This window comes from Anomaloglossus baeobatrachus, chromosome 8 (assembly GCF_048569485.1).
Source record: "Anomaloglossus baeobatrachus isolate aAnoBae1 chromosome 8, aAnoBae1.hap1, whole genome shotgun sequence".
NCBI lineage: Eukaryota > Metazoa > Chordata > Amphibia > Anura > Aromobatidae > Anomaloglossus > Anomaloglossus baeobatrachus.
Window position 1 is genome coordinate 24,457,199 of NC_134360.1, and position 27,597 is coordinate 24,484,795.

At 48.6% G+C, this 27,597-nt stretch overlaps 1 protein-coding gene across 1 annotated transcript in view; it reads right to left on the bottom strand.

The window, feature by feature from the left end:
- The window catches only part of ADAMTS9 (ADAM metallopeptidase with thrombospondin type 1 motif 9), a 361,962-nt gene that overhangs the window by 159,227 nt on the left and 175,138 nt on the right, over positions 1-27,597 (bottom strand). The window contains exons 17-18 of the mRNA XM_075321378.1: positions 3,718-3,884; positions 3,348-3,477 (exon numbers count right to left, since the gene is read on the bottom strand). Of these exons, the coding sequence (XP_075177493.1) occupies positions 3,348-3,477; positions 3,718-3,884 (297 nt within the window). The remainder of the gene's footprint in view (positions 1-3,347; positions 3,478-3,717; positions 3,885-27,597) is intronic.

Genomic DNA, 27,597 nt, shown 5'->3' on the forward strand with positions numbered 1-27,597 from the left:
AGATAGAGGGATAGATAGATAGAGAGATAGATAGATAGATAGATAGATAGATAGATAGATAGAGGGATAGATAGATAGATAGATAGATAGATAGAGGGATAGATAGATAGATAGAGAAATAGATAGGTAGATGGACAGATAGACATACAGTTGTATAGTATTTCGCCTTGCGCGGTGTTACATTCTGTAGTATAATGATGTGATACATAACATTACCCGGCCGCACATTTGATTATTGGCTTCTCGGATTTCAGTGTTTATGTCTGCTCTAATGTTATCTGCTATTATTTGGTCTTCGGGCCCGATGCGCTTCCCTTCAGGGATAATGTGAAGGTGATGCTTATGTTCTGTAGTCCATTTTCTTACAGACTTAAAAGCCATAGGGGTCTATTGAGGGAAGGTTCGTATTTATCTTGCGTGAGAATAATATGACAGTTTTTCGATGTGATTGTCCGGGCCATTCATCAAAGCGTGAGAGGTGTTGGACAAGCTCAATGGAATAACAATGGAAAGTTTTTCAATCGAAACAGGAGGAGAACAAGAAGCTTTGAATGTGATATCACAGGGGTCCGCTGGACAGCGGGGTCTTCAATGCATTTCTAATGAGGAGAGCGGTAATTTATACAAACACCTCTCCCGGATAGCGGGGAAGAAAAGCATCACAGTTTAACAAGGCATTTTACTGAGTATGTTATGTCTTGTAGGAAGTGTGGATTGGGGATTGGGGATTGCCGGGTCATGTGCCACACGACCAAATGTATGAAAGCGATTCTTCACTTTGTACAGTCAATTATTGTTTCCAGAATCCTCATAAATAAGCTGATTGCACAGTGTCCCCAGAAATATGTGACAGTAAGTGTTTATTTCCCCTGCAGCGCCCCCACAGGGGAAACAAAGCCACTGCACAGTGCCCACTGTCTTATACAAAAGTTCATGGCCGGAGTCCTGATGGGGGGAGTTCCCTCAAATCAGAACCGCATGGTGCTGGTAAACTAAAAAAAGGAACATGGTGGCAGCATCAGACTACACAAGGTTTGTGTGTAGTCTGTAACCATGGCGACATATAGCTCAGCACGGGAGCTAAGGACATAGAATGGTTTTGTTTCTTAATTGGGACAATTCTGTAGGTCACTTCATATACGGCCACATTCAGAAACATGTGCTTATTGTAAACGGAAAAAGAGAGCGCGGTTGCAGCACCAGACTACGCAGGGTTTGTTTGTAGTCTGTAACCATGGAAACACATAGCTCAGCACATCAGCTACAGATACAAAATGGAAGGTTTTATTAATTAAGATTATTTATTGTGACACTACTTTTTTTTCTATTTCAGATCCACTGGAGCAGTAAACAATGGTTGCAATAGAGATCGTGGCATTTAAAGGGATATTCTATTGAAGATTTAATTGGCTAGGTGCTGGATGTCTGATTGGTTACTGGAATTGCTGATTGACAGGTGGAGCAGGTGATTGTATCCAGCACTGTGTATGGCTCTTTCCATCAGTAGGAGACCGCTCTTCTATTTACCTCTTTGTTGTGGTGGAGGTCCCAGTGGTCGTGATTACACCATTCTAGCATTGATGCGAGGGTCTGTAAGAGGGAAGCTTGTTCTACACAAACAGCGCCACTATTGTTTAAGGACAGTGTTTGTATTGCAGCTCAGTCCTATTATATCCACTGGACAGGACATGAATGTTAGATCAGTGGTGGTAGCTTGGACCACCACTGATTTCTAGGAAACTTGACTGCAGATCTATTTAAAGGGATCCTATAACCAGTATAATAAAAGCTGGGTTTTTTTTTGTTATATAGATCCGCTTGGTCACTTATATACAGTATTCTAGAATGCTGTATATAAGGGCTTACTGGTAGTGGCCACAGTTTATAGGGGACAAATCTGGTGATAGGTTCCCTTTAAGATATTCCTAGTTGTGACCTTGCAGCTTGAGACATATGTAGAGTTCCCAGTTCTCGAGGTCCTACTGGTCATACCCCCACCGAACCATCGTATTTATTTATTTATTTTTGTAATGGCCTTCAGGTTTCTCTCAAGCCGTTGTGACTTGATAGATGAACACTCTGTAGGAGAATAAATCTTGTGCAAGCCTAGATAGGTCCACCAGGGCCTTCTCTCCCTACATAGGCTCATCAGGACCTTTTCTGCCGCGATAGGTCCACCAGTGTCTTTTCCGCCTAGATAGGTCCACCAGGGTCTTCTCTGCCTAGATATGTCCACCAGTGTCTTCTCCGCCTAGATAGGTCCACCAGGATCTTCTCTGCCTAGATAGGTCCACTAGGGTCTTCTTTGCCTCAATATGTCCACCAGTGTCTTTTCCGCCTAGATAGGTCCACCAATGTCTTCTCTCCCTAAATAGGTCCAACAGGGTCTTCTCTGCCTAGATATGTCCACTAGTGTCTTCTCCACCTAGATAGGTCCACCACAGTCTTCTCTGCCTAGATATGCCCACCACTGTCTTCTCCGCCTAGATAGGTCCACCAGGGTGTTCTCTGTCTAAATAGGTCCACCAGGGTCTTCTCTGCCTAGATAGGTCCACCAGGGTCTTCTCTGCCTAGATAGGTCCACCAGGGTCTTCTCTGCCTAGATAGGTCCACCAGTGTCTTTTCCATCTAGATAGGTACACCAGTGTCTTCTCTCCCTAGTTAGGTCCAACAGGGTCTTCTCTGCCTAGATAGGTCCACCAGGGTCTTCTCTGCCTAGATATGTCCACCAGTGTTTTCTCTGCCTAAATAGGTCCACCACGGTCTTCTCTGCCATTACTTTGATAGTATCAAGTCATCAGGTTGCTGGTCTTCCTCTTTGCATTATTCCTTTTAGTCTTCCGACCATGATGTCCTTCTCCAGTGATTGCTCTCTTCTTCGTATGATGTGTCCAAAGTAGGTAAGTCGTAGCTTGGTGATCTCTGCTTCGAGTGACATGTCTGGCTCGATTTATTCCAAAATTGATTTGTTTGTTCTTCTTGCCATCCATGGTATTTATAAAATCCTTCTCCAGTACGACATTTCGAAGGAGTCGATTCTTCTCTCTTGTTTCTTTATCGTCCAGGTTGTTTACCACAGAGAAGACCAAACTATGTACGAGCTGTATCTTTATATTATATAAATCCGTTTTTTGACATGGCTAATACTTTTAGAGGAATAGTAAAAGATCGGCTTGTTTTACATTCAAGTTAATGTGGATGAGCTGTAATACCAGTCACGGCCCATCAACAAGAGAGGCGCTGTTGTAGAAAAAAAGCAGTGTTACAATGTTACTAAATGACCTGAAATACACTTGCGTGAGTTGAATGTTACAAATAAGGATCAAACACAATGGAGTTTCCCTTACCTTGGCAAATTTTACTGCATGCCTGCCACGGTCCATAAGGATTCCAGTAGAAAAGTTGTGGTTTATCTTCAATTGGAATATTAAAAGTATATCGAACATCTGGATTATATAAATTGCCGACGGATAAGATCTAAAGAGACAAAAAAAGAGAGAATAGTTAGTTTTGATACAAACATGGGTCCTTTTTTTTCCCAGAATCAGGGCCATTCTTGTTCTTAAGCTGTGTCTGGTACTGAAGCTCATTCATATAATTGAGCTGCAATACCATACACAACCTGTGGACAAAGGTGGCGCTGTGTCCAGAAAAAAAAAATAGACCCTTTTATATTCATAGCAAAGCCATCTTTATCTTACTCTACATCTGTATTACCTGGAGCACAATTTCTTGGTCAATTCGATCTGTGCAATTAATTCTCTCCACGGTGTGGTCTGACCCGCTGTACTCGATCACTGCGTTGCCCACTTTAATTTCCCTTTTGAACATACTGACCACAAAATCGCCATTTAGAAGAAATTCCCCATGGCTGTTTGATAAAGCTGTGAGAAGAAACATAATAATTCATATAAGAGCCGTAAGACACAGCGGGACCTTCCAGGGTCAGACACAGCGGCTGCAGAGATCTATTTTTTGTGCACATTTTGGGAAGTTATTGTAATCGTTATAGTTATACTAAAACGTGAGTTCAAGGGAGTCATCACCTCCGATCCCAGGAAATAAAGAAGGAAATAAAGGAATATAGTCCATCACTATAATATATAATAATATAGCAATTACTATTTATGAGCTAATATAAAGGAGTTCAGTTAAGACCATGCATTGTTGTAAGAAAGATTCCCCAATAATAGTCCCATTACTGAAAAAAAGAAAAGCATAACGGCATGTTCACACAGGGCGGATACGCAGCACTTTCCATACAGATTATACAGGCAGAACATCTGCTGTGTATTACAGTAGAAGGAAAGGGCATGAGATTTTACCAAAGGCAGCACCATGCTGCAGAAAAACCAAGGACGGCAACCAAAAAGTGAGGGAAGGAAGGATTAAAGAGAGGAAGGAAGGAAAGAAGGAAGGAAGACAAAAGATACATGTATTAAAAATAGAACATGGAAGGAAGCATAATAAAGGAAGGAAGGATTAAAGGATTGAAGGAAAAGAAATAGGAAGGAAAGAAGAAAGGAAGGAAGAAGAAACATGCATTAAAATAAGAGGATTGAAGGTAGCAAGAGAGAAGGAAAAAAACGAAGGAAGGATTAAAGAGAGGAAGGAAGGAAGACAAAAGATACATGTATTAAAAATAGAGGATGGAAGGAGGCATAATAAAGGAAGAAAAGGAAGGAAGGATTAAAGGATTGAAGGAAAATAAATAGATAGGAAAGGAGGAACGAAGCAAGGAAGGAAGAAAGAAGGAAAGAAAGGTACATGCATTAAAAATAGAGGATGTAAGGAAGCATAGAAAAGGAAAAAAGATTAAACAATTGAAGGAAAAGAAAAAGGAAGAAAAAAAAGAAAGGAAGGAAGGAACATGCATTAAAATAGAGGATTGAAGGAAGCAAGAGAGAAGGAAGAAAACGAAGGATTGATTAAATAATTGAGGGAAAAGAAATAGAAAGGAAAGGAGGAAGGAAGGAAGGAAAGAAAGAAGGAAAGAAAGAAGGAAAGAAGGAAAGAAAGAAGGAAAGAAAGAAGGAGAGATAGAAGGAAAGAAAGAAGGAAAGGTACATGCATTAAAAATAGAGGATGTAAGGAAGCATAGAAAAGGAAGAAAAGGAAGAAAAGGAAAAAAGATTAAAGGATTGAAGGAAAAGAAAGAAAAACAAAGGAAGGAAGGAAAGAAGGAAGGAAAAATACATACATTAAAAATAGAGGATGGAAGGAAGAGAAGGTGGGGAGCAAATAAGGAATAGTGACAATGGAAAAGAAAGAAGCCAAATATAGGTTCTGTACAATGAAGGTGCCCATAATTAAAGGAAGGAAGGACAAATGAAACTGAGAAAGAAACAATGAATGAAAGAGAAGAAGGATAAAGAAAGGAGGGAAAGCCAAGGATTGAAGAAGAAAAAAAAGGAGAGAAAGAGAAAAGTGAAAGAGAAAAAAAATGAAAGAAAAGAGAGAAAGAGTGAGAAAAAAAGAGAAAGAGCTAGAAAGGGAGCTAAAGAAAGAAAGGATGAAGGAAAAAGAAAGAAATAGAAAGAAATAAAGAAAAGAAAGGGAAAAAAAAACAAAAAATGAAAGAATGAATGAATTAATTAATTAATAAATGGTAAGAAAAGGAAAGAAGGATGCTGGAAGGAGGGAGAGAAGGACGGAAAGAAGTAATGAAGGACGAATAAGGAAGATAACACAAAAGTTAAGGAAAAGGAGGTAGGATGTAGGATTTGTACAATGAAAGTACTCACAGTGAAGGAAGGAAGGAAAAAGGGAAGGAAGGAAGGAAATATTTAATTAAGAAAAAAAGAAGAAAAGGAAAGAAGGAAGACAAGAAAGGAAAGAGAAGGAGGAAAGAAACAAGAAAAGGAAGGAAGAAAGGATGCAACAAACAAAATAAAGAAAGAAAAAGATAGACAGAATCAGAGAAAGAAAGAGAGAAAGAAAGAAAGAAAGAAAGAGAGAAAAAAAGAAAGAGAAAGAAAGAGAAAGAATGAAAGAAAGAATGAAAGAGAAAGAAAGAGAGAAAGAAAGAAAGAAAAAGTACATTAAAAATAGTACTCTCTTAAAAAGAGAAAATAATGAAAAGGGTAACACTACTCTGTATAGAGCTCTCCGGCCCTAATGTGGGTTTCCAGACTAACTTCCTTTCCTCGCTGCCTCTCCAGTGTCTGTTTTGTGGCTGTGAATCTGCCGTGTCATTCATGTGTTCATAATCATCAACTACGTGGACGGCCTCTTCTGTAAACTATCATTTGTGGTAGCAGCAGGATACATTGCGTTCTTCGCTATATGACAAGAGTTCATTTCCAGCACTTTTGTTGCTCCAGACAAGCGCCTGGCCTACAACTCCTAAATTGCTTTTTCATATCCATTACGCCTTTGCTTTTCTAGCACTGTGCTTGAACAATAAAGCTTTGTGTAGCTGCTCGTAATTCTAAAAGCAGATAAAATTGCCGTTTGAGGGATATATGTCTGATGGAACAACCTTACCAATAAGTCACAGTAGGCAGAAAATAGAAGCTGAAAATGAAAAAAAATCTTTTTTTTATTTTTGTAATTTCTTTGAAATAAGTGTTTGTTGTGGAGACACAAAACCAGTTCTGGCACTGAGTCATGCGGAGACACGAGGATTTGTCAAAGTGAGGGTTTTACTTGCTTTCTATTCGTTCGGGCTACGTTCACATGAGATGCCTCTGAATCGGGTTGTTTCTGACAAAAACGCAAACTCCATTCATGTGAAAGTAAGAGTTGTATATTGCTTTTGTAACAAATTAACTGATGTGAACAAAGCCTTAAAGAGAAATTCCTACTGTGTGTTTATATAGTCCTGTCCATAGGGGGCAGTATATTTACTGTGATCATTTTGTATTACTATATTAAAAACTGTGCAAATGTCGCCAGTACTCCTGGAGAAAGCTTGGGAGTCCTGCTTCCCTGCTCAAACACAGTGACTGACAGCTCTTCCTGTACATCACTAAATATTAGGAGACCAGTAATGGGTGAAGAAAACCGGACTCACAGGTTTTCTCAAGGTGGAATACAAGTGGACTCAAAAACTTTCTCTATTAGTGGGCGGAGTAGGAGGACTCACAGACTTTCTCTAGGAATAGACGGAGTAGGAGGACTCACAGACTTTCTCTAGGAGTAGACGGAGAAGGAGGACTCACAGACTTTCTCTAGGAGTAGACAGTGTAGGAGGACTCACAGGCTTTCTCTAGGAGTAGACGGAGAAGGAGGACTCACAGACTTTCTCTAGGAGTAGACGGAGTAGGAGGACTCACAGACTTTCTCTAGGAGTAGACGGAGAAGGACGACTCACAGACTTTCTCTAGGAGTAGATGGAGTAGGAGAACTCACAGACTTTCTCTAGGAGTAGATGGAGAAGGAGGACTCACAGGCTTTCTCTAGGAGTAGACGGAAAAGGAGGACTCACAGGCTTTCTCTAGGAGTAGACGGAAAAGGAGGACTCACAGAATTTCTCTAGGAGTAGATGGAGTAGGAGGACTCACAGACTTTCTCTAGGAGTAGATGGAGTAGGAGTACTCACAGACTTTCTCTAGGAGTAGACGGAGAAGGAGGACTCACAGACTTTCTCTAGGAGTAGACGGTGTAGGAGGACTCACAGACTTTCTCTAGGAGTAGACGGAGAAGGAGGACTCACAGACTTTCTCTAGGAGTAGACGGAGAAGGAGGACTCACAGACTTTCTCTAGGAGTAGACGAAGAAGGAGGACTCACAGACTTTCTCTAGGAGTAGACGGAGAAGGAGGACTCACAGGCTTTCTCTAGGAGTAGACAGAGAAGGAGAACTCACAGACTTTCTCTAGGAGTAGACGGAGAATGAGGACTCACAGGCTTTCTCTAGGAGTAGACGGAGAAGGAGGACTCACAGACTTTCTCTAGGAGTAGACGGAGAAGGAGGACTCACAGACTTTTTCTAGGAGTGAGTGAGAAGGAGGACTCACAGACTTTTTCTAGGAGTGGGTGAAGTAAGATGATTCACAGACTTTCTCTATGAGTGGGTGGTGTAAGAGGACTCACAGACTTTATGCGTTGGAAGAGTAAGAGGATTGACAGACTTTTTCTCGGAGTGGGTGGCATAGGAGGACTCACAGGCTTTCTCTAAGAGTGGGTGGAGTATGAGGACTCACAGTCTTTCCCTAGGAGTGGGTGGAATATGAGGACTCACAGGCTTTCTCTAGGAATGAATGGAGTGGCAGGGCTCACAGACTTTCTCTAGGGGTGGTTGGAGTAGGAGGATTCACAGACTTTTTCTAGGATTGGGTGGAGTAAGAGGACTCACAGACTTTCTCTATGTGTGGGAAGACTAAGAGGATTGACAGACGTTTTCTCGGAGTGGGTGGCATAGGAGGACTCACAGGCTTTCTCTAGGAATGAACGAAGTGGGAGGACTCACAGGCTTTCCCTAGGAGTGAGTGGAGTAAGAGGATTCACAGGCCTTCTCTATGAGTGGGTGGAGTGGGAGGAGTCAAAGACTTTCTCTATGAGTGGTTGGAGTAAGAGGGAGGACTCACATACTTTCTCTAGGATTGGGTGGAGTAAGAGGACTCACAGACTTTCTCTAGAATTGGGCAGAGTAAGAGAACTCTCAGACTTTCTCTAGGATTGGGCAGAGTAAGAGGACTCACAGACTTTCTCTAGGATTGGGCAGAGTAAGAGGACTCACAGACTTTCTCTAGGATTGGGCAGAGTAAGAGGACTCACAGACTTTCTCTAGGATTGGGCAGAGTAAGAGGACTCACAGACTTTCTCTAGGATTGGGCACAGTAAGAGGCCTCACAGACTTTCTCTAGAATTGGGCAGAGTAAGAGAACTCTCAGACTTTCTCTAGGATTGGGCAGAGTAAGAGGACTCACAGACTTTCTCTAGGATTGGGCACAGTAAGAGGACTCACAGACTTTCTCTAGGATTGGGCACAGTAAGAGGACTCACAGACTTTCTCTAGGATTGGGCAGAGTAAGAGGACTCACAGACTTTCTCTAGGATTGGGCAGAGTAAGAGGACTCACAGACTTTCTCTAGGATTGGGCAGAGTAAGAGGACTCACAGACTTTCTCTAGGATTGGGCAGAGTAAGAGGAATCACAGACTTTTTTTTTTTTTAAGTTACTGCAAGTGTTTAACATTAAAATACTGAATAAAATAATAGAATGTGACGTATCCCTGAGCTCAGCATCTTCTCCTCGATCCTGTTCCGCATAAGTATCAAAGAAGACCTGACAAGGGGCGCAGGAAAAAATTCATCCCATACACAAAACTATAACTATTCATAAACTCATAGATAATGAAACAAACAATAAAGTGACAATCGCCCTGATGGGAGAAGTAGCCCATTCTCTTCCCTATACAAATGTAACAGGCAATAAATGTAAAGTGGAAAGTGAATCAAGAGTATAAAAAAAATTGTGGGGGGGGGGGGGATTTCATCTCAGAACCCCTTCCTGGAAATATTTGTATTCCACCTGCATTTAACAGAATTCGAGATGAATGATAAAGGGACACATAATGGAATTCCTGATCTTAATTCACATTGACAAAGCGATTTTTTTTTTCTTCTCGCTTTTAACCCAAATCTTATGGTATGTGCTGAACACTCTATTTACCAGGCCAAATTCTTTGGGAGAGAAGCCGTTTCCTGAAAGCAGCAGTCTACTGCACAACTTCACATTAATGCGATTACTTAGCTAATTTCCTGAGTTTGCTCGTCTGCCATTTCTAGCCTTCACACGGCTTCGTTACTCCGAGGGCTCTCCACACAAGAAAGCGAGGGCACAAAGGAAGAGTCTTTGAAGGGAACAGTCTGTGCTAACATTTAAAAGGGCATTGTTAAAAAAAAAACAAATTGAGGGGGCCCCTTAAAGTTCAACCAAACTATCTTTAGAAGTCAAAATTTGATGTTCCCGTTGCCTGTAAGGGCTGTGGTGGGAGTAAAACAGTACAAAGGATGACTTAAAAGGGCGATACATTATATTGCTACAGAGTTCATTCGCAACTCAGTGCAACTTCTCATAAGGACTAGTATTCGGAGAGCGGAGAGATCAGCTGTGATCTGCAGGAGAGCCTAAAAGCAAGTGTGTGATTCTCCTGCAGTGCCTCCACAGGGCAAATGAAGCATTGCAAGGCATTGTCAGACAGTGTTTGGCTAAAAACTCACAGAATGTCATGGCAGCATCAGACGCTATTCACACTATAGACTCTGTGTCACGCTGGATGTGGGGAGAGACACCCAGCAAGTGGACTCCTGGGAATAAGGGAGGCTGAAACACAAAGAGGAATGGGGAGGGGGGAGGGGGACCAGGTTCTCCTGCGCTGACCCTGACACTGGGGGGCCCTGCGCTTGCCCTCAAACCACAGGTACCTATAAGGGATAGGAGGTGTGGCCCGACAATGTGCCCCTGTGTCCTAGTCAGACCCTAGGACTAAATCCCACCACTCACCAATCCACGGAGGGAAAAATAAACACCAAAAAAAAAAAAAACAGCAAAAAAGGGGAACAAGGAAAAACAACAACTTATCTTGAAAGGGAATCTTCAGAATATACAGTAACAGTAGTCTGAAGCAATATGCACTCCTGAGCAAGCAACTTCTCCAAGTGAAGAGTATAACCCGCACTGGAGGAGTGAGAGGCCCAACCTTATAAAGGCCCTTAATTACCAGCTGGAGGAAAGGCTCCAACCTGGCAAGGAAACAGAAAAAAAAACCCTAAATCCAGCCCTTAAAGGGACAGCGTCCATTAACGTCTGGACGATTGCCGAGCCCTTCTGCACCTGGTCCCAGCAGCAGTACCTGATGGTCTAGACACATCCGTGACACGCAGAGGCAGGCTCGGGCATCTACCAGTTTTGTGCAGGAGTTAATCTCTGCTAGGCTGCTGGATACCTCTAGGATCACATGTTGTGGGAAACCAATCACAGTTACTCCCCGCCTTGTTAAGACAGTGGAATCTGTATTCCTATTCCAACTATAGCTTTTACTAAACCGATCCATGTGTTGTTGTGTTCCAGTTTCTGGTGATTTACTGTATGCTGCGGTTATCCTTTTGTCATCTGGTTACTTCCTCCCTGTTCTTTATTTCCTCCTTATCACATATTTATCTGATATCGCTATGTGTGCTAGCTATGTGATAGTGTTTTGGTTTCCCTGTTTGTCTATTTCTGTGGGTGTGGCGACCCTGAGGCTTTAGTCGCCACAGAGGTACTGCACCTCATCCAGAAGTGTGGTATTCCATCCTGGGAATGGAGGAGGTCAACACCGGTTCATACAAAGCACAACACTCTCACTCAACAACACCTCATCATACATGGTAAGGGTGTGACTATACACGAAGCCAGACTGAAGTGGGGGTGGAGTCTGTTGAGCGGGAACACACAGTAGTGGAGTGTGGAGTTAGAACGAGTGAGGAGAAGTGGAGGAGCGAAGACCCGTCGGCTGGTGCTGGTACCGCTCGGCCCGGACACAGACAGAACGGGTCCTAGAGACCATGGGAAGTTCAACATCCTCCCGTGGCCTTGTTCCACATATAATCTATGGGTGGAAGGACTTAGCCACACACGGGGACTGGTTCCTAGGCTAGAGGAGAAGAACCTACGTAATCCACTAGTAAAAGTAGCAGCTGAGGGGATTGCAAGCACCGAAGCCACATCCGCGCACAAATTCGCTGGAAGGTGACCCAAAAGGACCAAGGGATAGAGCTTCACGCCACCCAACAGGGTCCATGGGCACAGGGTTCAGTGAGCGAGTGCGCAGGCAGGAGGGAGAAGCAAGCGCAGGAAGATGACCAGGGATGGGACACTTGAGAAAGGTTCACCGGACTCGACCTCCGAACTACTTGGGATCGGCTGGAGCCCATCACAGTGAATCCCCAGCACTCCAAAGGCGGTCACTGGCATGTCATGTTACCTTGGAAGCTGCTGCAGTGAGTAAACATCTTGAGACTGCATCCCTGTGTCGCTCCGTTAATCCCCTGTGCCTCCGGCCCCGCAACCCTCGCCATCATAGACTACTACCACCCCCATCCGTCCTGGGGTCCAGCTCTACCTGTGGAGAGCTGCACCATCTCAGCTGCGTCACCATCTGCCCCAGAGGCCTCCATTCCGAAGCGGTGGCACCTAACTTGCCTCATACCACAGGTGGCGTCACAAATAAACTATCATCGTCCCCTTCCTATTCCTTTAACAACACCGCTGGGGTCACGGAACCGGGCCTCGCCGTCGCGACATCCCAGAGCCAGAACCGCGGCCTGGTAAGGAGTCACCCCATGGACCCGGCATGTTAGGGGTGCAATCATTCTTGTCCCAGCCCACCAAAGGGTGGAGGAAAAAGGGTATTAGATCAGGGTTGGCCAGAAGCAGGGCAAGGAAGGCGACTCAGAGATCCTCACCATTAGAGATATCTCTGGGATCAGAAACAGGAACAGCTGAGTGCCAGTCTAGGTGCCCCGGTCCCTTGTTATCCCCTATATCTCCATGACAGATATCTACTGAAATCAACCAGCTGTCACAATAACTACCCTCCAGTCAGATGAGGGTCCAGAATGAGGACATCTTGAGTTCAGCCTCTATTAAACATATTCTAGATGTCCTTATCTGGCAAATATACAGTATGTATGCATCTTGAAGTTACTATGTTTTTTCAGCTAGCACCTATTCACACTTGTTGGATGTGCGGATCAGTTTTTTTGTAAAACTTATCTGGCATATAGTCCAGAGGATCTCATTTTTTATTATTTAGTCCATTTCTTGGCTTGGTAAAAGCACTCTCTAATGAATAAACTAATCAAAAAGTCACTTAATTGCTAGACTGCTATTCCCAGTGATCTGCATTGATCTGTGTGGGAACCTTGCCACAAGTGTTCAATTCTCATGCAGTGCTACCTAAGGGAAAATTAAGTATTGAAAAGGTATTTATTGAATTCAATGGTGTAATTTAGTAATGCGGATCCTCTAGGGCAAGAATTACCACTCTCAACTCCAATAAGGGTTCAATTCTCCTACAGTGCCCCCGCAGGAGAAGTGAAGTATTGCAAGTTACCCATTAAAAGCAACTAGCTGTCCCTGTAAGATGGGTCCTCCAGAGGGAGAACAACTAATTTAAACTAGAAGGGACCTGAACCCAGAAGTTACTCCTTTAGTGGACAGAAATGGACAGACCCAGCCAAATGGAGCCTGGAGGAAATGCATGTAGATTGTCCATGAGGACTTTTAAGCTACGTGTGTCGCGGGCGGGGAGGAGGGTGCCGGCACCTCGCTCACCCCTCTGCTCGGGTCCGGCTGCTGCTGCTCAGTGGTGGCTCGAGCGGTGGGCCGGATCCCGGGGGTTCTCGAGCGGCGCTCCTCACCCGTGAGTGAAAGGGGATTGGGTTTTGGGATATAGTCTATTGTCCGTGACGCCACCCACGGTTGTGGTGATTTGTAGCACCACCGCTGCTCAATATGGGGATCCCGGGAGTGGTGATGCGGAGCAGCCAGTTGTTGTGTTGCCCCTCCGTGGGTAGGGGTTGGTGATCCCAGGGCCCAGTGATGGTGTGGAAGGTGCAGGGCCTGGTGGGCGCAGGGACGCGGGGGGCAGCGCTGTGCCTTCCGGCACTGTGGTACTCACTCAGCCTGAGACGGTGACACAATTCTCGGTAAAACACACGGCTGGAAAGACGGTTCCCACGGACGGCTGCACTTGCTCTCCCAGTAGGTAACGGTGATGTCCCTTTGACCTGCACCCAATGTTTCTGTGTTGGTAGCGATGGGTTCCCACCGGTAACCCGCTCCCCGGCTTGGATATGGGCCGGAGGAGCCCTACTTTGCCCGCAGACGCTGGCCCCGAGGAACTGGTGCCCAGGCGGTGGCGGTGTTCCCCCTTAATGGTTGGACTTTTGTCTTCAGTCGGGACTTGGTTGTTTGGAGACAGACGTCCCCTTCACTGACGGATTTGGCAAATTATGGCGACTCCTAGCCTTGCCGGGATCCGAGAGGCCCCTGCCTTTGTGCTGACTGTCCTTCGTATACTGCTCCAGACCGCCGGGCCACTACCCGTCCGCGGTCCTTCCAGCAACCTCCGGGCAGTCCCCCTCCAGACGATCACCGCTGTTGCTGACACTGTCCTGCACTTAGCCGGACCAACTTCAGGCCTTTCTACTCTTACTTTTACTCTTTTCTTCTTTGCTCCACTACTACTTCACTTTTACTTCACTTAGCTCCTCTACCACTCCACTGTTTACTCCTTCTTGTCCAAACCCTGTCTTGACTTCACTGTTTACTTAGCTCCTCACTCAAGCTTCCCCTGAGCTAATCTGCTTGGTTCTTCCCACCTCCAGGGCTGTGTACTCCTTGGTGGGCGGAGCCAACCGCCTGGCCCACCCCCTGGTGTGAACATCAGCCCCTGGAGGAAGGCAACAAGGATTTTAGTAGCTTTGGTGTTCCTAACTGGGATGTAGGGTGTGGTGGTGTGATGACCTGTGACCCCTGGCTTGCCCAGGGCGTCACACGTGCACATGCTAAGTATTTTTGCACCAACTCTGCATCTCGTGGCAGAAAAAAAGCGTGGGTTTTTTGCCGCTATGTTGCAGTGTTTTTGATGTATTTTTTGCATGTGTTTTCTTTGCATTCTGGGGTATATGACGATGCAAAAACTCTGAAAGAACAGACATGCTACAGATTTAGGGGTACTTTGCACGTTGCGACATCGCCACTGCGATATCGTCGGGGTCAAATCGAAAATGACGCACATCCGGCGCCGGTAACGACGTCAAAACGTGTAAAGCCTAGATGCGCCGATAAACGATCGCAAAAGCGTCGAAAATCGGTGATCTGTGTAGCATCGGTCATTTTCATAATGTCGCACCAATAGGAGATACGATGTTGTTCCTCGTTCCTGCGGCAGCGCACATCGCTGTGTGTGAAGCCGCAGGAGCGAGGAACATCTCCTTACCTGCCTCCACCGGCTATGCGGAAGGAAGGAGGTGGGCGGGATGTTTACGTCCCGCTCATCTCCGCCCCTCCGCTTCTATTGGCTGACTGCCGTGTGACGTCGCTGTGATGCCGCACGACCCGCCCCCTTAGGAAGGAGGCGGGTCGCCAGCCAGAGCGACGTTGCAGGGCAGGTAAGTGCGTGTGAAGCTGCCATAGCGATAATGTTCGCTACGGCAGCTATCACAAGATATCGCATGTGCGACGGGAGCGGGGACTATCGCGCTCGGCATTGCTAGCCGATGCTAAAGATGTCGCAGCGTGCAAAGTACCCCTTAGTTCTGCACCACATCTGCAATTGAAAAAAAAAAAAAAAGCAACGTGCACAAAACTTCAGGATTCTCAGTCACTTTGGCTGGCATAAGGATTTGCATGCAGTTTTGTGACAAAACTGCACTAAAAAATGCATTAAAAAAATGCAGTAAAAACGCACTGTGTGCACAGGACCTTAAGGTTCTAAAACATTAGACGCCCATCAGTTACACAAAAGCAAAAATGTATTAGGAAAATATAAAAACGTTTGTAAAGTGTAAACAATCATTTTAGTTACAGCGATCAATCAGCACTGAAGGCTTTGAATAAAGGCCACTTTACACACAACGACATCGCTAACGAGATGTCGTTGGGGGTCACGGAATTCGTGACGCACATCCGGTCGCGTTACCGACGTTGTTGAGTGTGAAACGCACAAACGACATCTAACGATTAAAAAAAATACTCATCATATCGTTGTCCGGTCGCTCTATTCCCTATTATCGTTGCTGCTGTGTGTACGATGTTGTTCCTCGTTCCTGCGGCAGCACACATCGCTATGTGTGACACCGCAGGAACGAGGAACATCACCTTACCTGCGTCCACCGGCAATGAGGAAGGAAGGAGGTGGGCGGCATGTTCCACCCACTCATCTCCGCTCCTCCTCTGCTATTGGGTGGCCGCTTAGTGACGCCGAACGAACCGCCCCCTTAGAAAGGAGGCGGTTCGCCGCCGGCAACAGCGACGTCGCTAAGCAGGTAAATACGTGCGACGGGGGTAAGCGATGTTGTGCGCCATGGGCAGCGATTTGCCCGTGACGCACAACCGACGGGGGCCGGGTGCTTTCACCAGCAACATCGCTAGCGATGTCGCTGTGTGTAAAGTGGCCTTAAGAATTCAACACTTTTTATATAAAAATTTCTTGATTTTACCTGCTCGACAGTATATTTTCTATTGTGCCCCTATCCAGCGCTTCTAATGTGCAGGTCTGTATGCACACATACAGCACTGGAAAGCGAAGGGTTTGGCTCCTGGCTATCACTGTCATGCATAATCTTGTAATTAAGTAGTACTTATGGAAATTAATACAGAATGACCCGTCCTTTGGCAGCATATAGAGGCAAAATAAAAGAGTAATTATCTCCTTTCCCTGGTGAATTAAAGATCATAATGATCTGATGAATAGTTTAATTAGATGTGATATATAAACTAATATGTTTATGGCTACGAAAAGGTCCAATCTGTGCTAATTTGGGCCGAGCTGCTGAGATAGTTATTCTGATTATTGTTACAAATGTAGTTTAAAACAAAGGGGGTACAAATCAATCTACATTTCTTCTATCTCTGAAGGATTTCTTCATTATTTTCAGACTAAGAATGGTCGGTTTCTCTTCCATCGAGAGCTCCTTTTATCCGTATGTTGAGAGTTCAAAGCATCAGCTTCCAAATGCCAATGACCAACCTGGAATCAGCTTCAGACCTTTTCCCTGCTTAATTGATGACGGATTAACGGAGCCCTATAAAAAAGCTTCTGAGATAACTGAGAAATTACTTTTCAACCCTTGAAAAAGAGGCAGCTACATATTAAGGAGCTGTAATTCCTAAACCCTTCCTCCAATTTGGACATCAATACCCTCAAATTAAAGCGAAGAGTCGGCACTTTAAGCCCAGATTGATTATATCACTGTATTCTGAATATGTTTTAGTAAACAGCTAAAATGCCAATACTTGTGTCACTGTCCAAATATTTGTGGATCTAACTGTACCTCTTTCATTAACAATAAACACGCATGTCTGGTTTAACTAAATGAACACAGATAGGTTGGTATTAAAGGGAACCTGTAACCGGATGTTCATAATACCTAACGGTCGGTGCGGAGCAGACTGGTCGGATGGGCGTCTCCGTTCTCCTGGTCCCGCGCCTCCTCTTTCGGCCATCTTTGTCCTCCTTCTGAAGCTAGTGTGGATGACGCGTTCTACATCATCTACACTAGCCGGCATTGGGGTCCTGCGCAGGCGCACTAAAATACTTTGATCTGCCCTGCTCAGGGCAGATCAAAGTGCGCCTGCGCAGGACCTCAATGTCGGCTAGTGTGGATGACGTAGAACGCGTCATCCTCACTAGCTTCAGAAGGAGGACAAAGATGGCCGAAAGAGGAGGCGCGGGACCCGGAGAACGGAGACGCCCATCCGACCAGTCTGCTCCGCACCGACCAATAGGTAAGTATTATGAACTTCCGGTGACAGGTTCCCTTTAAAGGTCCAAGAACAGACATATACGAGGCTGTTGAGTTTGGATCAGGAGAAACCCAACCAGTGCAGTCGTCATACCGTGAATACCGGATTTGTGAAACTGTCCTTATGGAGTTGATCGGGGCAGAAATTCATCAGATCAACAAGTGTTGTGCGGTAATGTGTGCCCCTAGTTTTAAATGATCCCGTCTGTGCACTTTTGCAACATATATCTCAGAATTATTTGGGGTCTTTGATACATGTACGAGAATGCAATGTCTCGCATCTCCAAGCTCAAAACGTCCTCACCCCAAGAGGAACCTAAATTCCAAAAACTCATTTACACAATGACATTTTCATTCTTCACCAGTGAAGTTTCCCCCCCTCAACATGGGCGGCCACTTCCACCAAGGAGTAAACGTTTGCTCTTTAGACCTGACGACAATGTTAAATTCCTGCTCCGACCTCACAAAACAACTGTGAAGTCACACGGTCACACACGCTCACTGAGCTGTGAAATAAGCGTATGCGCGCACACTTTTCTATTTGCATCTATATAGCCAGAGTATAAATAGCAGATCTCTACAAGCGCTCGGCGGCGGTGACAAAACTTTATTTTATTCATTGTTCGGTGGGAAGGCGAAGATAAAAGAGTCTCGTTCTCGGGTTCAGGGGCCTAGGTTGTGTTAATCTGAGAGCTGTTCAAGGCTGCGCACAAGATGCCTCCCCGGTGCACTGTTTGCAAATAGCACAGTTCACATTGATTTCTTATTCATAAGGACAACTTCAAGGAATGCATTACATGACCATTGAGGAAGGATTCTCCAGTCGTGCTGTATGTGTGTTACCCACCAATACCATCTGTAAATAATACACGAACTGCATGTGACTTGGTTTAAAATTGGCCACAGCAGCCTTTATTACCTATTATTTACATACTAACACAAGGGGGCGCCGTCCAACGGGCGACCCCAACAAATAACAATAGGTAACACAGTAACCAATGCAGTAAATATACAACCCTGAGTAGGCCCAGTCCAGGAACCACTTCTCACCCCAGTATCCCTGGCCGCAACACACCGACCCAGAGATGAGGTATTAATCACCTACGGATTAACCCTCCAACTTTGCAGAACCCCGTGCCTGCAACATCCCGGAACCTGGAGCCACCATACCAAGATGGTGTCTCTCTGTCCAGTTACCATTGCCTTCAACTGCCTCTGGACCAGACCTACCCCCCGCTGCTGTGACAAAGAAACAACCCAGACAAAATTCCCCTCGGTATTAAACACAAGGGAGGGTGGGCGGGGATCGTTCCATATCCGGAAGTCAAGAGAGAGAGGGGGTAAGTCAAAGTCCTTTACTTACACCCCTCAACTGTCCCACCTCTTCCTCCAGGGAACTCCTCCTACCCAGCAATCCCTTTTATTCTGCCTTATAAACAAACCATTCCTGTTTCCATTAACCCCATCACTCCTTCCCTTCCCTCTAGTCATGTCGCCCCTCCACCCTATGGGTTCCATGGCTTTCTTGACCATTGAGGAAGGATTCTCCAGTCGTGCTGTATGTGTGTTACCCACCAATACCATCTGTAAATAATACACGAACTGCATGTGACTTGGTTTAAAATTGGCCACAGCAGCCTTTATTACCTATTATTTACATACTAACACAAGGGGGCGCCGTCCAACGGGCGACCCCAACAAATAACAATAGGTAACACAGTAACCAATGCAGTAAATATACAACCCTGAGTAGGCCCAGTCCAGGAACCACTTCTCACCCCAGTATCCCTGGCCGCAACACACCGACCCAGAGATGAGGTATTAATCACCTACGGATTAACCCTCCAACTTTGCAGAACCCCGTGCCTGCAACATCCCGGAACCTGGAGCCACCATACCAAGATGGTGTCTCTCTGTCCAGTTACCATTGCCTTCAACCACCTCTGGACCAGACCTACCCCCCGCCACAGGACAGGGCACGTGACTCCTTACGTGGCCTGGACCCGCCACACACCAAAAGCTTGTACCACACCTCCACGCAATCCCAGCGTCCACAAACAGCACCAAGAACGTTAAGATGCACCCCCATCGCATCACCAAAACCACCAGTTCAGCGCCACCAACTTTAGGCGCCGCCCCCCAATAAAGGCTCGATTGATACTGCCTACCGCACAAGCCACACGCCATTCCAAACCGGTCACACTATCAAAAACTACCCCACGATTAAGCCCGGGTATGTCTTCCACAATGCAACAAACCAACAATTTTTTTTTTTTTTTTTTTAAAACATTCATAAATAACTTCTCGAGATACCTAATCGCTGCCTCCCACTCACTGGACCAGTACCATCGACCCGTCCAGACCCCACTGGCAAAATTTGGGCGAGCCTCAGACCGTCGAGGCCCCGAGAACCAACGAATGCCCAAATATCCAAATGAGGCACACCCTCACCACAAAACCCAGAGGTTATAAACCCACAGATAACACCAACCTGTTACGCCAACCCATTCCACTCCCAAAAGACTCAAACGCCCCCATTGGCCTTAACCCGATAACAACTGAGGCCAACGTAACACCGAAACAAGAGGACTCCCACCTCCCAATACTTCTCACCACCCCTTTTCTGAGCCCACCGAGGGGCCTCCGTGGAAGCCCAATCCAGAAGGAAGACGACCCGTAGTATTCCGGGCGCCCACCCCCGCCACCTGCAATCCAGTCTGCAGCGCTGCCACAAAATGGTACCTTAACAAACACGACACAATAATGATCCTGGGCGTCCTCACAACATAAATACCGCACCCGGGACCGCGTATAACAACACCAACCTTCACCACCCGCCTAATCTGATTCGGTGAGCGACAAAGCCGGCGCTCAACCCACTGCACCACCTCGGACACATCCTCCAACATCCAACCTCCGCTCCTAACCGTAGATGGGCTGACCAACCCCACAATCTCAAAGCCTCCCAAAAGGCTAACACAAACCGTTTTGGACAAGGGAAACAAAACCTGCTCGTGCTCAGATGAACATAGCCACCACAAACCACTCACCAAACGCTGCCACAAAACAACGGAGACGGACCCTTGTATCCCGCTGCCTCACACCCGTACGACCAAACCCTTCAAGGCCTGCCGCGCACTAAGATCCTGCAAAAAAACATCTCTTCACATCTAATCCTCAACAAGACAGCCACAGCCGCCACCCTCTGCTCCACTGCTGACGCCGGCCTAGCAGCCTGAAAACCGTTAATCACCACTGCCAACGCCCCCACCAAATACTCCACCGGGCCTTCCTCACACATTGTCCCAAACAACGTTATCCGCGCCACCCACACTTCTGGATAACAGCCCCAAATAACCTCAGTCACTGGGCACCGAGCCGCTCCCCAACACAGCCACACCAGACTCCACAAGCCCTCAGGACACACCGTGCCCACCTCGTCTGTTACGCGGCCTCAACTCCTGAGACCTGCAGAACTGGAAGGAAACAAAGCAGTTGCTATTCCCTTGGCGAACCCCAGTACTGGTTGCGCCATGCATACCATTTTTTTTTTTTTTTTTTAAACGCATACAATTGCGAAACCAACTGTCGCAAGTACGTCACCCTTGGCCCCAGGATTAGCAAACCAACTATTAATCGAATTCTCCACCAACTGATAGTCAGAATGACAGCACACCTTCCTCTTGGAAAAACTGCCAACCTCCCCAACCCGACTACTACCACCGATTGGAAGCGCTACCCCACAATGCCCAACCAGAAAACCAACTGGACCCGCTGCATCCGAGTACCGCAGCTACGTTCCATCAGACACCACCTTACCCAGCCACAATCCGCGGCCACTAAGTCGCCGTAAGAAAAAACCTCCTACACCATCAGATCGTCATTGATCTCCTTCGTGACCACACACAAATGATCCGATGGCTGCACCCTTGGCGCAGCCATCGCCAGCCGTCCAGCAGACACGCCCCCCAGCGGCGTAACTCTGCACCCGTGGTTCGACCGCCCCTGCAAAGACTGCACCGCCTGAAACCGCACCGTCTTAGCTGACCTAACTGCCTCTATCGCAGCCCATAGGACCACACCATTACCTTCGAATCCTACCTCTCTGACCATAACATCAAACTTTATCCCCCACAAACTGTATCACTGGCGTTGGACCCTCAGTCTTCGCCTGCGCCAACAGGCCCAAAAGAGTATCCACCACCATCTGCAATGAAACAAACAACCTCAACGAATCATCAACCCGCCAACCCGATGTAAAGAGAATCAACCTATAATGAATAAGAGGTGTAAGCTGGGACACACCACGCACAAACCACTCCACAAAGAAATAACCGCCCCCAACGGAACATAAAATGGGACAAAACCCATTAGCCCCCACCGATCAGCATAATAATAACTCCCCTCCCCCACCGCAGCACCAGAACTGCTAGCTAGCAGGGTGGACCAGTAACAACCTAAATGCCGCCTCCAAATCCACCTTTGCCATCAATGCTCCACGGCTCACCGCCTTTACCAAATCCCACCCTCTGTCCAACGACACATAATAAACCGCCGACAATTCTGGAGCCAAGCAGGCATACACCGATGACTCCTCCAGATAAGATACGTTTTGAACAAGCCGAAATATATACCACTACCCACCAACAGAGAAACCCAATCATGACAAGGAGGGCCCCGAATGGCCCACCCATCCTGCCCAAAGCCACGTCCTGACCCCTCTTTCCACTGACAACCACCAGGTGTCCCCTAGCCCAGCACAAACTTCCAATAAGGAGGCAAAGATCCACCAATATAAATAGAAAGACGCAGAATTACTATGTTCCTTACCACAACCCAACACGTATGCTTAAGACAACCGTCCGCGCCAAATCTGCACCACCCATCATTCTATTCCCCCCAAAAAACCCTCATCGACCGTGTCGCCGGGGTTCCACGCCCCGAACAGCCAACTACCCCCCAAAAGGGGGGGGGGCTGACTAGGAGCCGCCATCCACTGCAGCCATAAGGATGTGCCCGTATGCTCCTACCGCATACTGGCACGCAACACCTTCCCTTGCTGAAATTACACGGCGTACTGAAGCCAGACTAAACCGCCATATGACCTAAACAAGCCACCCCAAATGGATCCATATAACCGAACCATGCCGAACCAATTACCCAATTCCTTCCCCCGATACCCTTGCCAAAAACGCAAATGCCCGCAGCCACGTTGCAAATGTACGAGGGGTGAGCCTCCACCGGCGCTCCCCTCCCTCTACTTATCCTTCCTGGAATCACTTGGCTTAACCTAATCCAGGTGAAACTGTTCCAGGGGGAGCAGCGAAACTATTGCTACACGTTCCCCCATTCAAATCTTATCCCTCACATCCTCCAGCAAGTGAGCCCCCCCCCAGCGGGCCTTTGAAGCACCCATAACTCTCACACTTGACCACTGTCAGCCCAATGCACCACCTCATCCCCCTCTTCGCTCCTCACCACTCACTCTGTCACAGCCCTTGCCGCCTCTGCCCGAAAATGCTCCCCTGCCGCCTCATGCGCCCTCACTCTGCCTGCCGCACCTGCGCCTACTAACCACCGATCCCGTCCATGCCGCCGGCGGTGCATGCGCACCCTCCACAACCGTATACACCACTGCAGTAAACCCCATACCTTGTCAAAACACAAACCCACTCGGCGCTGCCGTGTCCGCAGCCGCCCCCCCCACCAACTGCGCCCCAACCCTGCCGAATCCACGGCCGTCTCACCCGACCGCGACCCGGCGTATCCTGGAATAAAAGTCACGCCATCCAGACGTCTGATTCTTCCGTCGCTGCTTCCTCCTCCTCCTCGCTGGAGCCGACCGCCTCTGGCTCATGTAATGCAGACGCCGCCGAAGCGCTGCCACCACCACGGCCGTCCTCCTGGTACGCCGCGTGGGCACCATCCTCCAAGCTCCATCTTCTGTCCCGCGGCGACAACCCCGGAAACCGTCCCGACCCACGGGCTGCCACCGTGGGCCTCATCTTCTGGCCCGACCCCCCCCCTGCTGCCTGCAAGGACAGGGGGTACCTGTGGCCCGACCCGCTGCCAGCAGACTCCCATCCAGAGCCGCCAGCCTCCTGCCCACCTGGGCCCAGAAGGCATCCGTCCGCCGGGTCCTCGCCCCCCTGGGGGAGACCGCCGCTGCCGGGATCTGCACGCCTGCTCTGGGTGACCAGGCGGGGACCGCAGGGTCCCCGCCGTCACCCCCACGTACCGACGCCTCCCGGGCATCCGTCGCACCAGGCTCGCCTGCCCTGGTGCCGGACCCCTTGCTGGCTGCAGCCCCCCGGCCACCCCCCCTCCACCCACGGGGGAAGGGGGGGTAACGCTGGCCTCCGTCCTCGCCGGGCGCTCTCCTGGCCAGGAGCCGCCGCATCCAGCCCTCCTGGGCCCCATGAAAGCCTCTGTCCGCTGGGCCCTCCCCCTCCTGGGGGAGACCGCCGCGGCCGGGAGCTGCAACCTGATCTGGGTGACCAAGCAGAAACCGCAGGGCCCCTGCCGTCACCCCCACTCACCGACGCCTCCTGGGCACCCGTCGCCCCAGGCCCGCCTGCCCTGGTGCCGGACCCACCACTGGCTGCAGCTCCGCGGCCCCCCCCCCACCGTCCGCGAGGGGTAAAGCTGGCCTCTGTCACCGCCGGGCGCTCTCCCCGTCCGGGAGCCGCCGCATCCAGCAATCCAGGCCGCGGCTCGGACCGGAAATAGGCCGCAGACAAGCCACGCCCCCCTCCCGGCTGCCGCGGCCCGGACGGAGATTCCTCCCGCGGCCGGAGCAGCAGCTGAGTACTGCCCTGCCCACGTCCTACCGCGGAGGGTCCCCGAAGGGGCTCTCACATCTCCTCCTCGCTCCCCCCGCACACGGCAAGTACCTGAGATATGAGGGAGGGGGGACGCCGCCCGCAGCTGACAGGGGAGCGAGGGGAAAGTGCCAACGGGTTAACCCCCAGCAGCCAAGGCGTGGGACCGCGCTGCCAGGGGCCCGTGCACTGCCATGATGAATCCGCTGGTCCCGGGTAGCAGCCATCCTGTCGCACGTCCGGATCGTTCCATATCCGGAAGTCTGGTGATGTGAGGGGCTGGGGAACCTCCATTATGACGTCCTTGTACAGATCTTTGTGTCCTTCTAAATACTCCCACTCCTCCATGGAGAAATAGAAGGTGACGTCCTGACACCTTATAGGAACCTCTCCAGTCAGATCGTTCCATATCCGGAAGTCAAGAGAGAGAGGGGGTAAGTCAAAGTCCTTTACTTACACCCCTCAACTGTCCCACCTCTTCCTCCAGGGAACTCCTCCTACCCAGCAATCCCTTTTATTCTGCCTTATAAACAAACCATTCCTGTTTCCATTAACCCCATCACTCCTTCCCTTCCCTCTAGTCATGTCGCCCCTCCACCCTATGGGTTCCATGGCTTTCTGCTCAAAGATAGGGATTTTACAGACTGGAGAGGCTTTCGAATCAAACGTGTGCAGATAACAGTGAGAAATCAAAGACCAGGTAATCAGGTCTATTATATCCGGGTTGTTTAAAGGGATTCTGTCAGCCCAAAGTGAGCGTATAAACTAAGGCGGGCTTTACACGTTGCGACTTCGCATCCGAAATATGGTCGGGGTCACGTCGTTAGTGACGCACATACGGCGCCGGTAATGTCAACGTAACGTGTAAATCATAGATGCGCCGATAAACGATCGCAAAAGCGTCGAAAATCGGTGATCTGTGTAGCATCGGTCATTTTCATAATGTCGGGTCGACCGCAGGTACGATGTTGTTTGTCGCTCCTGCAGCTCCACACATCACTGTGTGTAAACCCGCAGGAGCGACAAACATCTCCTTACCTGCGACCCGACGGCAATGCAGAAGGAAGAAGGTGGGCGGGATGTTATGTCCCGCTCATCTCCGCCCCTCCGCTTCTATTGGCCGGCCGATTAGTGACGTCGCTGTAACGCTGTAACGCCTGCCTGGATCCACAGACTCAGATGGGCTGTAAAGGGGAGGCTAGAGGGAAGCCACTCACCAAGCAGGACCCCCAGAACCCTGAAACCCTTCAACCCCTATACAGGGATTTGGAATTACACAGGTCCCCGGTAATCACTACCTGTGGAAGGCTGCAGTCAGATGAGAGTAGTAGTCAGGCAGGGTCAAACCAGAAATTGTGGAACAGGGACAGAATCGGCAGGCAGTGACGTAGTCAGCAAACGTAGCAGAGGTCAAATCCGGATCGGGCAGCGAGGTACAAAAACAGTAGGCAGGAGGGTAGTCAGAAAACACGCAGAAGTCAGCACACAGGAATAACCAAACAGAATAGGACGTAACAGGAGCCAGGAAAATCAGAACTATCTCTGGCAGTGGTCATGTGACAGGAGGGGGAATAAGAAGGGTGTGGTGTCTTCCCATTGGCTGTAGCTGAACACTGGCAACTTCAGCTGGAAGACATATGCCACCCACAGTCAGCCAGCGGTACTGCAGATCCCAAGCTAACCCAGCCCAGTGGATGATCGGAGCCTGCGCCCACCGGTGCCGCTGGCATCGACTCCTCTCCCATCACCAGGAACACGGCGTCGCCTGGCGATCAGAGCAGAAGTCGCTGGAGCACACTCCGGCGGTGACGTAACAGACGCCGAACGCACCTCCCCCTTGAAGGAGGGATTGTTCGCCGGTCAAAGCGACGTCGCCGAGCAGGTATGTGCGTGTGAAGCTGCCATAGCGATAATGTTCGATACGGCAGCAAATCACCCCATATCGCATGTGCGACGGGGGCGGGTACTAGCACGCTAGCGATGTCGCAACATGTAAAGTACCCCTAAGCACACGCCTTGTAGGGGATATAGTCCTAAGAAAAAGCGCACCGTCATCTGTCTAATTGCTGCCAGTGTAGCACCCTGAGCCACTCGGGGCACTACAAGGAACTGCATCCTCTTGGGGATGCAGGACCTACCCCCTGGGACCTGGAGTACCAGTGCCGATACCACCAAAGCACAACCAAAATCCTAGTTCTCCACTCCACACTGGGAATACAGGGTTAATCAGTAAGGGGATGGTCGCCTAGAGATAGGAACAAGTCCAGGGATTAGCCAGCCTGGTGGGAGGGGACAGTGAGTAGGGAGAACGGTGGCACACAGTGACGTGTTTGAGCTGGGTCCGTGCAACGGTCACCCCGGGGGCACGGGAGAGAGGTCGCCAGGGCGGGTACGGAGCACGCACGGGGCACAGGGCTCTAGATCAGGCGACAGTTCTACACGGCTTGATAATCACCTGCACGGTGGGGACACCTTTATGGACTTCACCGAACCAAACAATCCGGGGGCATCAGCAGTAAACTAGGATCGGGGTTCAGACACTTACCTCCCCACAGGGTCCGCACCGCCCGCTGTATGAAGGAGACTGTTACCCCCAAAAGGGACAGTCGGGCCCCAAACACTTCAGGCTACAGAGACCCAACCAACAGAGAGTGCCAGGGATAGGGCAACCTGGGTCACTACATTGGCACTGATACTCCATGGGATCTGAACCAGTCATCCACGCGTCGGAGTAAGTAGAGACCGTTCATTACAACATTGTGTGGTCTCCGTTATTGCTCTATACATCTCCCAGGCACGGTTCTACTTGCGGAGGGCCCAACATCATTGCTGCAACTACCACCAGCCCTGGGAGTACCCACATTCAGCAGCGGCGGTTCTACACCTTTAACCACAACCCGCAGGTGACGTCACGTACATTAACTGTCATCCCTACTTCAAATAACCCCTTTTTACAAGAGAAGCCCCAGGGCACGGACCGGGCAACAACCACCAAAGTGACATTTCCATTTGCAACCGCCCGGGACAGAGTACCCCCTTCCCTGGGCGACACACCAGCGTTCTGTACAAGCTGAATTTTTAGTAAATATGCCGATTCAGGTGCTCGGTGCACCTTGCGTATGGACAAGAGCCTTAGAGCCCTGTTCCACCCACTGGATTTCCAGGTTTCCGTATCCCTCACTGCATGCACAAGTTTTCTCTGCAAACAGTGCTGGCTCCATGCAAGTCAGTGCTGTCAATCACCAGTGAAGGAGAAGAGGTCAGGTAATGGTCCGAGGTCCAAAGCCAAGAGGTAACGGAGCCAGGAGTGGGCAG